General features: G+C 38.3%; 1 protein-coding gene across 1 annotated transcript in view; it reads left to right on the top strand.

Annotated features, from left to right (window-relative positions):
- Positions 1 to 16,755, top strand: part of LOC126185676 (uncharacterized) — a 132,537-nt gene extending 115,782 nt beyond the window's left edge. Inside the window, exon 9 of the mRNA XM_049928152.1 lies at positions 12,150 to 16,755. Within this exon, the coding sequence (XP_049784109.1) occupies positions 12,150 to 15,218 (3,069 nt within the window). The 3' untranslated portion in view covers positions 15,219 to 16,755. The remainder of the gene's footprint in view (positions 1 to 12,149) is intronic.
- Positions 16,756 to 17,026: the final 271 nt, after the last annotated feature.

The raw sequence follows: 17,026 nt of genomic DNA, 5'->3' as shown, positions 1-17,026 counted from the left end.
TTAACTGTACATCATTATCTGACAATCCACTTACCACAGGGTAGGGTTGCATCTCTAACACTTCCACTTCTATAAATATACTATATTATATTTAAGGTAGGGAAATTTATGATTAATACTAAATTTTAAGTTGCTAACAGCTCCTTAAGACCACTTTTCATGTCATGTTCTATCAAGAAATTGACATTAAAATCACCATAAACTAATAATCCTTTTCTTCTGGCTGACAGAACAGTGATCCTTAAAAATTTTTCAATAAAATTTTCCAGTTGTCAAATGGAGGCATAGATACTATAACAAGCAGAAGTATTACGTTTCACAATATTAACTCACAAGCACTCGCTTCTACATCCTGATCTCTATAGGATTACTTATTTTTACATTTTTGTATTTATATTCCTTATTTATGAATGGGACATCTCCTCCTGTATCCATATTGGATCTCCATGAATGTACAGATATTTATAATCATTTACATTATTATTTTCTTTTCCTTTGATTGTATGGTGTTCGGACAAATGAATGACATCAATTTCTTTCTAAGCAATATGATCTTGCAAATAAATTAACTTATTTACTTTATCTTTTACCCGCTAATCTCTTACAAAGCAAGTTTATTTCACTTTTCCCTCTGTTGTTATAAGATGAACTCGAAGTTTCAGTCAATTTAATTTCCTTTAAAACATTATGTCTGAATCTGATCTTAAATTGGCACCTCACCTGACTCCAGTAATTACAGGAATTTGCTTCTTGGTGGTGGTGAACCACCTTATGTTTTCATCTGATGGCTCTGTTATCTTGTCCATATGTTACATATGGTAATTTGACAGTGTGAGTCTACAATCATATAATAATTTTTGTAGTTGTAATATGTTATGATTCCATACATCTGACATCTCTGTAACTGTTAGCTCTAAACTCTTTGACCATAATTTTTGTGTTTGAGTGCAAACTCTGTGGGTTCATATTGCATCCACAGTTTATAACATTTTAAATGGCATCAATGTATAAATATAGCAATATGATACCTCAAATGACCTCTTTGGAGTAAAATGTGCAACAGCCATATAGATACTTGATCTTTACTGAACTCCTCCATTGAATGTGTAAAGGCAGTACTGTATGTAACCAAATCAATTTGGTCATAAACCCAAAATTAGTCATGTTTTAAATAAACTGCCTTCAGTTGTGGCCAGTAGTGGATTTTACTCAACATTATCCTTTAAAGGAACTGTCACAGGGTTCAAAGGCATCATTATGCATAAAATTAACTGTGTTTTATTTTGTAGCAGACCGTGATAGAAGGCAATTCTTTATAATATAAAGTGGTGATTAGTTTTTGATTTGAAATGAAATTTGTCAATTTAGGAAGCCTGTTTGGCAGAAAACTTACTTGTTTGACAGTTTTGCCTATCTGCGACAACGTCCCCGCTGTATGGCTGGTAGTAGTCTATCCTTTAAATAATACTGTCATTATTCCATCCTGTGTCTTTCATTGGTTGCTTTTTGAGTGAAATTTACCTAATTGCTGTATTTGGAAATTCTTTTTTTTTTTTAAATCTGTACTTCAAATGTTCTGTAAATTTAAACACTGAAAATATACACTTCACTATAACCTTACATATGCGTTTTTCCAAATTTTCCATTCATTGTTTGGAACTCTATAACTCACTCTCGATATACAGCAGTTACACTATAACCTGGCCATAAACCATGTCCTCTGACAGCTGCATTACATCGGACTTCTAATATATTGAAGAGCTATGCGTGAAATTGATATTAGAACTCCTGTGGTGCACAGTACGAGGGATTTGGATAACTTCTAATGGCTCCTGAAATAATGAAATGGTGTACAATTTATATGGGTCATTCCATACAAACTGGTCTACAGGTTCCTGCATGACCATCATGCAGGGGACTGAGCGGACCTGGGTTGGCACCCGCAAACAGATTGTCAGTGCCCGTAATCGAAGAGTCAGTGCTCGCAAACAGAATGTTGGCGGCTGCAATTGGACTGTCAGTGCTGGGAATCGAAGCCCTACTGATGGCCATAAATAATACTGACAATGAGCAGACAGACCATTCCATCAGAATCACCTGATGATGGTGGAAATGCTATTCGCCGAAATATTGTTGGCTTCAACGATTACATCCGGCTGGACACCCGAGAGCCCTGGAAACAACACAACGCCGGGAAAGCCTCCAGTCACATATCAACAATGTCTACGGAGAGGATATGTTCCACCTGGTGAAGAAACTAGATAAGCTTCAGAACCAGAATGGACGTCTGCTGGGCTCATTAACCTTTTTACTAAGGTGTGGGGACAGAAACACCATTCCTACATTAGCCAAAAGCGTGCTCCATATATGCACACCCCCAGCAAACTGGACCAAGAAACGAGCCAGCATGGCCTTGGCCAGGGAAAAGATTTGCTACACTTGACAACAACTCGACAAGAATGCCAAAGAACTCCTGCACCTTCATGTAAAATTAGCCTCCACGCTTAAAGACCATTCCTGGGAATGGGTGGATGGCCTCACATGGGCCCGGGCTGACTGGACACACCTGAAATCCACTGACAGACAGATTGACAAGTTTGCTAGTATACCAGGCAAACAACAAGAAGAGACAGAGCCGATGAAATGAATTGTGATTAACCTAACAGGAAAGCCATTGGATGATGCAGCCACTTCCATACTCGAAAAAGGATTCAACTTTGCACTGACGCCAGGTCACCTCTCCTCCACTACAGTGGAACAGGTGGTCCGGGGCTTAACCGAGAACAAGGCTGAAGAAGTCAGGAGGGAAACATGTTGGATTCTCTCCAAGGCCAAACCGACCACCAGCAACATCTCACGGGAAGAAAGAGCGGTACTTTGGGCCCTCAGAGGAGACAGTGAGACTGTCGTTCTGCCCACCGACAAAGGAAACACCACAGTCGTTCAGAACAGGCAGGACTATGAACAGAAGATGCTCCAACTACGTGACAACCCAGCATGCCGGAAGATCAAGACAGAGCCTACCAACAGGATACAATTAAGCACTGCCACCCTACTGAAAAATGGTGCAATTGAGGAGAAGGATATCAAGAGACTTCGACAGTGCTCTGCATAGCTCTGAGAATATACAGCCTCTCTAAGACACATAAGGAATGCATTTGTCCTATTGTCAGCAACATAGGGGTGCCCAAGTACCCTCTCACACAACACCTGGCAGGCCTGCTCAGACCGTATGTGGGAAAGTGCGAACACCATATTCGGAACTCAATGGACTTCGTTCGTCATCTTAAGGAGCTGACCCTACGACAAACAGACTTCATGGTCAGCTTTCGTGTTGATTTTTCACATGGGTCCCACTAGAAGATTCAATCCACCTTATCAGTGAGAAATTTGGTACGAGTTGACACAACTCTTCAGGCACATACTTACATTCTCCTACTTCGTTTTCAACAGCCAATACTACAAGCAAACCGACGGTGTAGCTATGGGGAGCCCTCTCTCACCAGTGGTAGCTAACTTACTTATGGAGAGTTTTGAAGAGGAGGCACTACAAGTGGCCGAACAGAAACCTTTGTGTTTTTCCCAATACGTGGACGACACGTGTGTCATCTGGACCCATGGACCTGATCATCTACAGTTGGTTTTAGAACATCTAAATTCAATCCACAACAACACACTGCTCACCATGGATATCAAGAAGGAAGGGAAATTACCCTTTCTTGATGTACTTGTAGAGCAGAGATGAAATGGTCTTAGCGTGTGCCACAAACCTACACATACGGACTTATATTTACATGCCTCTAGTTGCCACCATTCTGCACAACTCAATGGGATGCTCAACACACTGGTTCACAGGGCATACTCAATATCAGACGAACAGAATCTGCACAAAGAACTCAAACACCTAGAAAATGTGTTCCACAAGAATGGGTACGGCAATCGACAGATCCAGACAGCGCTAAGACAACGGAAACACAGTAGAAATCCAGATGAAGAACAGCCTAAAGTTGAGGAACCAGGCCTTGCCTTTCTACTGTATGCAGACAATGTGATGTCAAAAACTGAGAGACTGCTAAAACAACACAAAATTGACACGGTCTTCCGACCACCGTCCAAGATATGTGCCTTACTGGGGACAGTGGAAGGTGGATTTGGCCTCAAGAAAGTTGGCATATATAATATTCCATGTGATTACAGCAAATCCTACATTGGTCAAACAATCCAAACAGTCGAAGACTGCTGCAAAGAACACAAACGCCACACTCGCCTAAGCCAGCCCAGCAAATCGGCACTGGCAGAACACTGCTTGGAAACTGGACACAACGCAAAATATGAAGAGACCAAGATTCTGGCCCCTACCAGTTATTACTGGGACAGCATCTTCAAGGAAGCCATTGAAATTTGCGTAACGGGCAATCTCATAAGCCGAGACACAGGTTTTCAACCCAGCAAAGCATGGAAACCATTATTAGCTCCATGAAGGAGTCATGCCTCAAGCAGACACAAGATCCTTTCACAACAGCTGCCGGGGACACTCCACGGGATTCTGCATCTTCCACCACCTGGCGTGTCGCCGGGGATGGTGCAGACGTGGGTTGGCACCCGCAAACAGATTGTTGGCGTCCACAATTGAAGCATTGTCACTCGCAAACAGAATGTTGGGGGTCGCAATCGGACTGTCGGTGCCGGAAATCGTAGCTCGACTGACAGACATAAATAACACCAACAGTGAGCAGATAGACCATTCCCTGAGAACCACCTGATGATGGCGGAAAGGTTATTTGCCGAAATATTGTGGGACTTCAACAATCGCATCTGGCTGGATAGCCCTGAAAACACCACATATGCCGGGAAAGCCTCCGATCACAATATCCGTGATGTTCATGTAGAAACTTTTTCTGAAGTTACACCACTTGGTGTGGAATGGCTCATATATTCTAGATTAATATTTATTCCAAATCATTTCAAACACCTTGAAGTTTAGGAAGTAATGTAGAAGATAATGAAACTGCTTATGTCATGAGGCTGGCAGGTCAATGCCGTTTGAAGAATTTGCAATACATTGTTACAGGTGGAAATTAAGATAGTGCTCTTAGCACTTGAACAATATGAGTGAATATGTGATTTTTTTCTGTTTCAACATTTTTCCTAAAAAGTCTCTGTGGAACCATAATGATCTCTTTCTAAAAATTAATTGGTTCCATCATGATATTGAGTTTACAAGTCCTTAGTACCTGACAAAGATACGTGACACCAGATAAACACATACTCTAATAAATGTAGATACTGTGAAGTCATTATTGATTTACATAGCACTGACTCACACCACCAATTTGATAGATAAGCAGTGCAATTTCAAGAGAGGACATGAAGTGAAATACAAGTAAATTTTTATTATTCTGTTCGTACTTCTTGTGTGGACAGTTCTTATGCTGAAAAATGCCATATGTAATGGAAATACATAAGCTATGTGCTTCTCACCATTAACCTTGATACTAAATACAGCTTTAATGGACATCCAGGTGAATGATGATATGTTTATAGCCTACTTGACAGTTCTATTTGCATGCAGTATTTTTGTGACTGTCATCATCATCATCGTCATCGTCATAATCAGTATCTACAGGTTTTCAAAGCTATGGTCTTATGTGCACTTGCTGCCTGGTTTCCAACAAGATTGTGAGATGATATTGGTGTATTTTCTCTTTATTGCAGAGTTCAATTCCTTACACCTCATTGCACTTTAATTTCTATTATTTTCTGACTCTCCTGGTGTTAATTCAGTAATGTTAAGCTCTTCACTATATACTGGCTCTGACAGATGAGATGAAAGGTGAGAGCTTATTAAATCAGCTATTAAATCTCAAGCCTTACTTTTATTTGGAACCTCCATGTCTGTTTATAATGCTTTCTAATATCCTTACTATTTTTCATTAATTCTTTCATTCTTTGTGTTCCATATGTCACATAAGAAAGAGAACCTTTAGGAAGGTGCAACGAATTAAGGTATACTTCAACAAAGAGAAGCAAGCACACACAATTAATTGCAGTGCAATCAACAATAAACTATGACTACACTCCTTTTGTAATTTGTGCTTATGCCATATACTTAACCTAGCACATCCAACTGCCAGAACCAACTTGTGTATATTGCTTAGTGCACATATGGGGCATGTGTTGTGGAATATGGGATTTGACATGATGCAACTGGAATCGTGAATCATGTAAAGAGGGACCTTACTTCCAGTGTTCCATCATTCAGTTGTGATATCTTTCTACCCAGTGGAATAATCTCTGATTATGTAATTGCTTGAAAAAGGCACATGTAAAAGCTGTCTTCTGCAGAACCCTCTTAACTACTATTTGGGAAGAATCTACAGTTACATCACTTCTGTACTTCACAAGTCACGCTGCAATGTCGGGAGTAGATTAATCAGTATCATTTTGCTCCAGTCTCCATTAATTACACAAATTTTACTATAGTAATGAATACATGAGTTAGAAGTTGCTGGCAGTAATCTGTTCCTGACTCATAATGAAATGTGGACTCTTGGAACTTTTTTCCTAGTGTCACCCTTTGGACTTCATTGAGTATCTCTGTGACACTTTTGCACTGACTAAACAAATATGTGGTGAGGTATGCAGTTGCTCTCCGGATCTTCTAAGCCTCTTCTGTTAGCCCAAGTCAGTAAGCATCCAATACTGATTAACAATGCTCACGAATAGGTTAAATGTCACCTTATGGGTGAAGGGTGTGTGTTGAAACACATGTACCCTCGTGAACTAGGCTGTTTAGCTGTGCCACAGGGCCAATCTATTCTGTATTCCAGTGGAGCTAAGACTTCCTCATCCACTTTCTTGTGTAATGCATAGGTGTCTAGGGTGTTTTCATTTACTAATGGTTTCATCAAGTATAGCCCCAGGTGAATACCAAGCCTCACTGCATCTTTGGTGTGTATTCTCATACACGAGTCAGGCACAATATGACTTTGACCTGAATCATTAAAATTAAAAACATTCACCTTTTCCTGCATATGTTGTTGAATAATCTCTCTATCCCTGGCAGGTGTTATGCACCCTGCATTGCCATCAGTCTTAGAGGAGTGGTTATAATGTAATGTCACCTCATTGTATTCACATTAGTCAGCTGCTACGAGACTCAATAACATCAGTTTTCTCTCAAAACATGCTTCAAGTGATAGGCATATGCCGTTACACAGAACAGTGAGGCTAGCCAGTGTGCAAGCCTCAACAAAGATAAGCAGCCTCCGCAAATAGCTGAGGTGAGTTAAGCTTTGTGAGCTATTTACTCATCATTACTGATCACAAGAGACATATAATTACTGACATTAATGAGTGCCTCGTGTAATAATTTATATTTACCTTAGCTCTGTATATCTTTAAGGTGATCTGTTAACCTGTTGCTAGTTACAGCAGGCAACATCAATGCAAATAAAACTCATTAAAATATTAAATTTTGTTTATAATTGTCAATCGCTTGAAACCAGCATTTCTTGATTCAGTTGCTACATGCCTGCTGGCTTTTCAGGTCTTCATGCCGATAAATAGTATTACATTTCCAACATTCTTCTGTAGAAATCACCAATAATGAAACACCAAAGAATGAACATCTATCTGGTAATATTTTATGACACGCCTGCAATAGTGTTGCCATCAGTATTGCCCCATTGTAAAAAATTAAATGATTGTGTGGCATTGATGGCCGAGAGGCCGCAGGCGGGGAAGTTCGTCCGCTGAGTTGAAAGTCTTATTTCAAGCGACGCCTCATTGGGTGACTTGTGTGTTGGTGGTGGTGGTGGTGGTGGTGGTGGTGGTGGTGGTTATGTAACACCCAGTCCATGAGTGGAGAAAATCTCCAACTGGCTGGGAATCGAACCTGGGCTTGCTGCATGGTAGGCAAACCCATTAACACTCAGCTAAGCAGGTGGACTGCCCCATTGTGCCTGGAATACATGACAGTATCACTATATGGCCTAGCAATAGTGCTGATGGAGCAAGCAAGCAAGCTGTTGCAGGTAGATGCCAATGTGTGGCTGGTGTTATCTGCCTGAGTGGAGAATGTTTCAAATGGCTAGGTCATACCTGCATCAGATTTCGTGTGTAAATGCTTCTCTCACTCTTGCCTTTGCTTCGTCTTTCTGACACTGCCAGTGATGCAGTACCAAGTCACTTAATTTGAGCACGGAAACAGTATGACGTTGCTTCAGTTTAAAAGTTTTCCTGCTTATGTAAAGGCATTTGACTTGTTTGTTTGCCTACTGAAATGAAAAGGCAAACAATCTATGAATTTCCTTAATGTGATGTATCTATTAGCAGAGCTATGGGACATAGAAAAGCTACTGTCTGAAAAATGACTTTTTCACTGTTTCCTTGTAATTGTTAGATGATCTGCAGCAGTGAGTCACAATTGTATTCTGTGTAAGTACTAAGACTTCTAAACTTTTTGTAAGCTTCATGTTCCTATGATTTTTCATGTTCCATAACTCAAGCCGTAGATGTATTGCATTTATGAAATTTGTAACATTGGTAAACCATAATAAGATATTGACGTAAACATTTGATTGATATTTCAAATTTACCTTTATGAATTTCTAGAGTCCTTCTAAAGTGTACAAAATTCTTGTTCCAAGAGGCATATCGATGAGAGAAGTGCACTTTAAAGAGGTACAGCAAACTTATGTGTAAATCACCATTTGCCATGTCTGCAGTTTGTGGTCTAGTGGCTAGGTGTTGCTGCCTCTGGATCACGGGGTCCCAGGTTCAATTCCCGGCCGGATTGGGGATTTGATCTGCCTGGGGACTGGGTATTTGTGTTGTCCTCATCATTTCATCACCAACACCATCATCATAATTCGTGACAGTGGCTAATTGGACTGTTTCAAAATTGGGACTTTGTATGGGCGCTGATGACCGCGCAGTTGAGTGCCCCACAAACCAATCATCATCATCATCATCATCATCATCATCATCACCATCATCATCATCATCATCATCATCGCCATTTGCCAAATGATAAAGAATGAACACCAGTCTAGTTGTACCTGATATACAGTCTCTCAAGTTGGTTCTGGTGTTACTAGTTTTCAGATCAGTTGCTTTTACGATACAGTTAAAATTTGTGTTTCAACAATCTGATGGAATTTAAAAAAAATACATACATCATCATACAGCATCAGCTCATGAGTTAGTTTCAGAACGAGCTCACCTACTTGAAGAAGAAGAAGAAGAAGAAGAAGAAGAAGAAGAAGGTGTCCACAGCAGAGCCTGATTTATTTTTTTCTTGCGCTCTCTCTCTCTCTCTCTCTCTCTCTCTCTCTCTCCCCCCCCCCCTCTCTCCCTCCCCCTCCCCCCTCCTCTAAATCCTAATCTTCCTTTTTCCCTCCACATTCTTCTACATTCTACGTTTCTATTCTGCAATATAAATCGAGTGTACTTATCTCCAAAGAATATGAAGGGATACAATATAAAAGCATTTTTTTAAAAGCTCTGTATTTTCAAATTGTTCACAAAACAACCTTATCCCCTTCAAAATACTCTCTATTACAACTAATACTTTCATCCCACTGGTGATTCCGCTGTTTGAAATACTTTTTGTAGTCATCTTTAGAAATGTCTGACAGTTTCCCCCTTGTTTTTTTCTTGAGTTCTTCAGTGTTGTCAAATTGGTGTCCTTTTATGTGTGGAAATAACGAAAAGTCACACGGAGCCAGGTCAGGCAAGTAAGGTGCGTGGTGCAGCAGAACCTTGTCATGTTTAGCCAAAAACTGTCGAACAGAGACGACTGTGTACAGGTGTGTCATGGTGGAAGAACCAATCTTCTGTCGTGACAAATCTGCTCTTTTTTGATGAACTTCATTGTGCTGTCTTCTTAAAACTTCCAGATGAAAGGTTTGAGTGACTGTCTGACCTCTGGGAACAAACTCTGGATGAAATACGTCCTTGGCATCAGAAAAGTAAATCACCATTTTTTTAAATGTTTGATTTGACTTGATGACATTTTTTGGATGGGGAAACGACGCCTTCCATTGGCTTGACTGTTGCTTTGCTTCTGGGTTTGATTGATTGATTGATTGATTGATTTCTTTATTAATCCATGTAACAATTTACATTGTGTGGATTTCGTCAGCAAAATCATATACAATACAATATACCTACAATTATACACATAAAATTTGTATTTACACATTTTTGAGGTACCTTAAATTAGTTTTATATCCTTGTGTAATTTGTAATTTTCTTATAGTACTGTACAATTTTGATTTCATATTATAATTATTTCCTCATTTATTACAATGCAGGCTACTTTAATTACGCTACATGTTTTAATTCAGATAGTCCATTACTGCGTAATAACTTTTATTTAATAAAAAAAAATTTAGTTTTGTTTTGAACTGTCCGATTGTGTCAATATCTTTTATTTTTTGGGGTAATTTATTATATAATTTAACAGCATTGTACAACAAGCTCTGCTGAGTTTTAACTTTATTTTTCCTCTCTAGATGCAGATTGTATTGGTTTCTAGTTTCATAGCTGTGTACTAAAGAATTTTTCATATAGCAGTCAATATTTTTTTTTACATACATAACACTTTGAAGAATGTATTCACAGGGGACAGTAAGGATTTCCAGCTTTTGGAAATGTTCAAGGCAGTGAGCCCTACTGCCACTTTTGGTTATTATACGAATTGCTCTTTTCTGTAATTTGAAAACTATTTGAATATTTTTACTGTTGACTCCCCAAAATATTATTCCATAGGTAATAACAGAGTGGATATAAGAAAAATATACAGATCTGACACATGTAGTATCACAAACTGCAGTCAGAATTCTCAGAGCATAGCATGCTGTAGCGATTCTGTTACTAAGTATTTTAATATGTTCTTCCCACTTTAACTGACTGTCAACATGCATACCAAGAAATTTTGTGTAGTCTACACATTCTATAGTTTCATTGTTTAACTTAAAGTTGTTATAGTGTGGTTTTTTGCAGACATAGAAGTTAACAGCATTTTGTTTTTTTAAGATTTAGTGTTAGTTTATTATTGGATGCCCACTCACGTACACTGTTTAGTGTTTGTTTGGCTTTTTCTTTTAGTGCATCTGGTGATTTGTCACTGATTAGAACATTTGAGTCATCTGCAAACAATATTGTTTGTCCATGCTTGATGCTCTGTGGGAAGTCATTTATGTAAATGAGGAATAGTACTGGGCCAAGGACACTACCCTGTGGGACACCTATATTTAAATAATTTGGGTCTGAAGTATACTTTACAATATAGTTTGAGCAACTTGAAATATGTGAGATTTCAGTTATCTGTCTTCTATTTTTTAGGTATGACTGGAACCATTTGTTCACAAGTTGTAACCATAGCACCATCACTCATCACCAGTAACGATCTTTGACAGAAAACTGGGCTTGGTTTCAAGCTGTTATTTCAAAGCATGACATGTTTCAACTCCATGTTCATTTTGATTGTCAGTCAGAACCCGATTAATAAACTTGGCAGCAACCCTCTTTGTTCCCAAATCTTCCATTAAAGTTCACTGAAACAAGCTCCAAGATAACCCATTAATCTCTGACAGTTGATCAGTTGCATGTCAACGGTCTGTGAGCACAAGCCCTTGCATTTTTTTTTTTTTTTTTTTTTTTCGTCGATTCGGGCAGGTGATGGACATCCAGAAAGAGATGTCATCAATTGACATGTTGCCATTTTTAAATCAAGCAAATCACTCATACACTTGAGTTTTTTCCATAGCATCCTCTTGGTAAGCTGCTTTGAACATTGAAACAGATTCAGCAACATTTTTACCGAGTAGAAAAGAAAATTTCACAGCTGCACATTGTTCACTTAAACTTGCCATCATGAAAAATGAAACAAGAACAAAATGGCGCCAGCAGAAACAATCACTGTGGATGAAGAGAACAAGCCAGGTTGACAACACAGGCGGCACTGAACTGGCAATGAGTTGCACTATACATGCCTAGTGGCAAAAAAGTGTACTACACAAACTCAGCCAACGACAATGTTTCTCCACTTTCTTTTAGGTACCCATTCGTTTGTTTGTATCTTGTTACATTACAGTATATATCATTTTTCTGAGGTAGAATTTTTCTTCCATTTGTTTCAGGTACTCAGTGCTTCAGATACAGAAGGATCACAACTGTCATATAGACCACAAAAACTGGATCTGGCTTTGTCTCAGAAGAGCCACTGTGATAAAACAGAGATAGTGCCTCGGAATAAAACAGCAAATGTGTCAAACAGTGACACTGTGAGTGGTTTAAATCGGAAAGAGACAAATATATTTAAAAAGGAAAAACTGAAAACACGTAATGTGGCTGCACGAAAAAGGTGTCATTTTGAAAATTACCATTCAACATCAGAACATTGCAAGAACAATGAAGCCCACGAGAAGCAACTGGAGCATACTATAGACGCAGATGTTTGTGTCTCCACTACTGACAACATGGGGTGTGCATTAAATGTGGAAGACCATCATAGTGAAAGACAAAAATGCTTTATGTCACACTCTTTGAGGAATGGAAATAATGACACTAAATTACCAGATCAGCATGATGAAGCACATAGTTTATTATTTAAGGAAGGAGCTTTAAAGCATAAATGTCCTCCAGGAAAAAATGACAATACAACCTCAGTAGAAAATTCAGATGGAAAAATGAAAAATGTCATATCCATAACTTTAAGCTCTGACAGTGAACAGGAATTTGCAGAAGATCAATGCATACAGTCCTCCACTAGAGATCATATGCCACAACTTCCATTTATGAAGTCTCCTGTGTACAGAATGTTGAGAAAAAATAGTAACTCAGTGACTACTCAAGAAAATAAACAGGTTTCAGAGGAAAAAAATAAAACTGACACATTTGAAGAAAATAAAAAAGTAATTAACCAGAGCATTTTTTCTGAAGATATTATTGTTCATGATAACACAAAGCCTGAGAAATCAGGCCTTAAACCTTTAGCAAAAGAGACTGGGAAAATTATTTTAAATAAGGGATATGTTGTGGCAAGTGACTCAACTGCCAACATATGCACAAAAACACTGGAGAATTTGATTCAAAAAGAGTTACCCAAATGTACTGAAAGCAGTGTCAGGAGTCCGCCTCACTCTGTAGTTATAAACGGAGAGCAGTCTGCACGCACAGAGAGTTTAGATTCTTCAGATCAAATGCTTTATTTGTCACAAAAGACATTTAAGAGGCCTGAGAAGGGCACATGTGGGTCACCAGGCTCTGAGAATGTCCTGAAAAGTATTGAAGATAATCAAATTATGCTTCATAATTCTCAGAGTGAATGGGCTGGTGGCCTAGAAATTGGCTTAGATGACGATATGCCGCACATTGTTCTTGGAGATGAAATGGTTGTTGATGGGTCAACATGTGAAGAAATTGCTTTTGAAGAAATCCAGGATACATCTACACATAATAATGAAAAAAATTATAGTATTCAAAGAGAAATTGCCGAGAGTAATATTTCGAAGATTGAAAATTTAAATGCCCTTTGCTCTGGAGATGCAGAAATAGATTTTATAGAGTCAACTACTACTGAAGAAACTGCCATTAGAACAGGCCATGAAGAAAATGCAAACCAAGCATCACAGTTTGTTTCAGACACCAGTAGCAGTGGAAATCAGAGCGCAGTTTCAGAAAATAGTAGTATTAATAATGAAAGAACTATTTTGAGATCTTGTGATGTTAAAACTCGAGCATCACTGCTTTTTAAAGAAAATGTTAGTCACTTGCCAGCATGTGGAAAACTTTTTCAGTGCCATATATGTAATAGGATTTTAACAACACAAAGTAATTTGAAACGACATTTGTTAAAGCATGAGAAGTGTACAGTAGGATCAATTATCTGTGAACTTTGCAATGAACAACTTGTTGACAGGGTACATTTGAAACAACATTTAAAAGTCCAGCATCAACAATATGTAAAATGTGCATTTTGTGATAAAGAATTTTCAAATATGAAATTGTGTAGAGATCATGAACTGACTCATCCTGAAAGGGCAACGTATAAATGTGACATTTGTAATCAAATGTTTGTCACCGAGGGTCGGCTTAAAAACCACAAAGAATTGATTCACGATGATCTGTGTGACACCTTCAGAGATAATGATTTTTTCAAGTGCCACATATGTTTTAAAACCCTGAGGACACATCACAACCTTAAGAGACATCTTACAAATCATGAAAAACCTCCAGTATCTGTGTCATCTGTGCCATGTAATCTTTGTCAAGAAGTTTTCACAGAGAAATCTAAATTATACCAGCACAGGGAAGAGAAACATCCTAAGAAACACAACTGCACATTTTGCAACAAAGAATTTCTGAGCTTGAGAAGCTGCAGGATACATGAATCATTGCACCCAGAGCGAGTAGTTTACAAATGTAATATATGTGAAACTGTTTTCCTCACAGAATTACGGTTGAATAGACACAAAGATATATATCATAGGGAACCATACTGCCGGATCTGTCGCAAGGAAATAACTGATCGTTCAAAACTTATTGAACATGAAAGACGACATGGGCGCTTTAAACAAGTTTTTATGTGCAAGGAATGTCCTAAAGTATTCAGGACAGCATCAGGTTTGAAGTACCACATGTCTGTTCATACAGGAAAGTATGCAGTGTATTGTGAAATATGTGGTAAAGGTCTTCATTCTGAAGTTGTATTAGCAGAACATAAAGCAACTCACACAAAAGAAGTGCGGTACACATGTGAACTATGTGGCCGAACCTTCTCCTCTAATAGTACTTATAGAATGCACCGTCTCTGGCATGATAATCCTTTGCCTTATCAGTGTAATTTCTGTGACAAAAAATTTAAACATACTTCTATTTTGGCGGTGCACAAGAGACGGGTCCATACTGGTGAACGGCCATACAAATGTAAGTACTGTAACATGGCTTTCAGTGTCAGCAGCACGCTCAACAAGCACTTAATTCTGCACACAAAACAGTATCCATTTAAATGTGAACAATGCAGTAAGGGATTTACAACACGTACTAAAATAGCAAATCATCTTGCAAAAGTCCACAATGATGATAGCATGTTAATTGCTGGCAAGAAGGTTTGTGAGTATAAGATGGCATTGAGGCCTAGTGAAATGGCTGATGTAGAATCTTTACATGAATTTCCAACAGATGAAACAGATGAAATGGATTTGTAGGAAAAACCTCAGTCAGTGAAAGTTGTGACCAATTATCAGAATACAAAGTCGTATTACAATGGCCCACTGTGAAATATATTTTCTCATTGCTATAGTGTATAAACTAGGAGCTGAAGAAGAAAATAGGAATAAATACTGATGAGTTAACTAAACTCTTTAGACTGTATAGGGACAAATTCTATCATTTGAGGAGATGGAAATTAAAAATAACCAAACTTAGGTCCTCGTACAAAGTGTTACTTTGCAGAGAAAATGGGAGGAAGTATAGTGTTGTTGGTTTTTTTTTTAACAGTAATAACTATGCACAGATAAAATGGACTCTGATTGTCCTGAGAATCTGTCTCTCTCTTATTTTTAAATGAGTGGTTCTGAAGTGCACAATACTTAAACATTCCATCAATGTTTTGTAGTGAGACTAAAAGACTCTTGTGTGATATATTTGTGTGTGTGTGTGTGTGTGTGTGTGTGTGTGTGTGTGTGTGTGTGTGTGTGTGTGTGTGTGTGTGTGTGTGTGTGTGTTCGTTGTGCTTTTCCAGAAAAGTGCTTATATAACAGAATTGTGTAGTATACTGTAATATTTCTCGAAGTTTGAATATTTTTGTGGGGAAAAGTTATTTTTTGTGGACTTATAAGACCTTGTTGAAAACTGTCATTTGATAAGTTATTATCTGAGAATAATAACCACTATTGAGACAGTATTGTTATGTGAATCTGAGAATTCATAAATATAATAGAGGGAAACATTCCATGTGGGAAAAACATATCTAAAAACAAAGAGGATGAGACTTACCAAACAAAAGCGTTGGCAGGTCGATAGACACACAAACAAACACAAACATACACACAAAATTCAAGCTTTCGCAACAAACTGTTGCTTCATCAGGAAAGAGGGAAGGAGAGGGAAAGACGAAAGGATGTGGATTTTAAGGGAGAGGGTAAGGAGTCATTCCAATCCTAGGAGCGGAAAGACTTACCTTAGGGGTAAGTGCGGATGGATATGTGTGTGTGTGTGCGCGAGTGTATACCTGTCCTTTTTTCCCCCTAAGGTAAGTCTTTCCGCTCCCAGGATTGGAATGACTCCTTACCCTCTCCCTTAAAACCCACATCCTTTCGTCTTTCCCTCTCCTTCCCTCTTTCCTGATGAAGCAACGGTTTGTTGCGAAAGCTTGAATTTTGTGTGTATGTTTGTGTTTGTTTGTGTGTCTATCGACCAGCCAACGCTTTTGTTTGGTAAGTCATCCTCTTTGTTTTGAGAATTCATAAAACTATATAAATATATCATTTTATGTTTATTTAGTTTAGTATTTGTTTAGTATCAGAAAGATTGATGTAAAATTTTGTGAACTTTTGTAAACTTACCTTTGCTGGACCAAACCCATGCCAAAATAAAATGTATTAACTTCATTGAATTAATGTTCAGACTTTTAAGCATCCTTATCAGAGACACTGTAAACTAATTGATCAGTAGCAATGTGAAAATCAATGTATTTGGGAATTGGCCGAGTATGATGTAATTGCGTTAATCACAACTAACAAATATCACAATGTTGATGTCAACACATGTCAGCATATATACAATAAATGTTGTCATGTCCGATTTGTGTAACTGTAGAAGTAACTATTTTTGAAGTATCCATTCCAAATTGACGTATTTTTGGTTCTAAACTAACTGGTAATTCTCAGATTTGATTTGAGGGATAATGTTCATTGTATACAAGATATTTTTGATAACAACACATGTGCCCCCTGTGTTGTTTTAAACTGTGAGCACTTGAGGGGGCCCAGCATTTGTTTGTTGGGTACAGGAT

The sequence above is a fragment of the Schistocerca cancellata genome, chromosome 1 (assembly GCF_023864275.1).
Source record: "Schistocerca cancellata isolate TAMUIC-IGC-003103 chromosome 1, iqSchCanc2.1, whole genome shotgun sequence".
Lineage (NCBI taxonomy): Eukaryota > Metazoa > Arthropoda > Insecta > Orthoptera > Acrididae > Schistocerca > Schistocerca cancellata.
The sequence above is the reverse complement of the archived record's forward strand: the minus strand, read 5'-3'. Positions and strand labels throughout refer to the sequence as shown.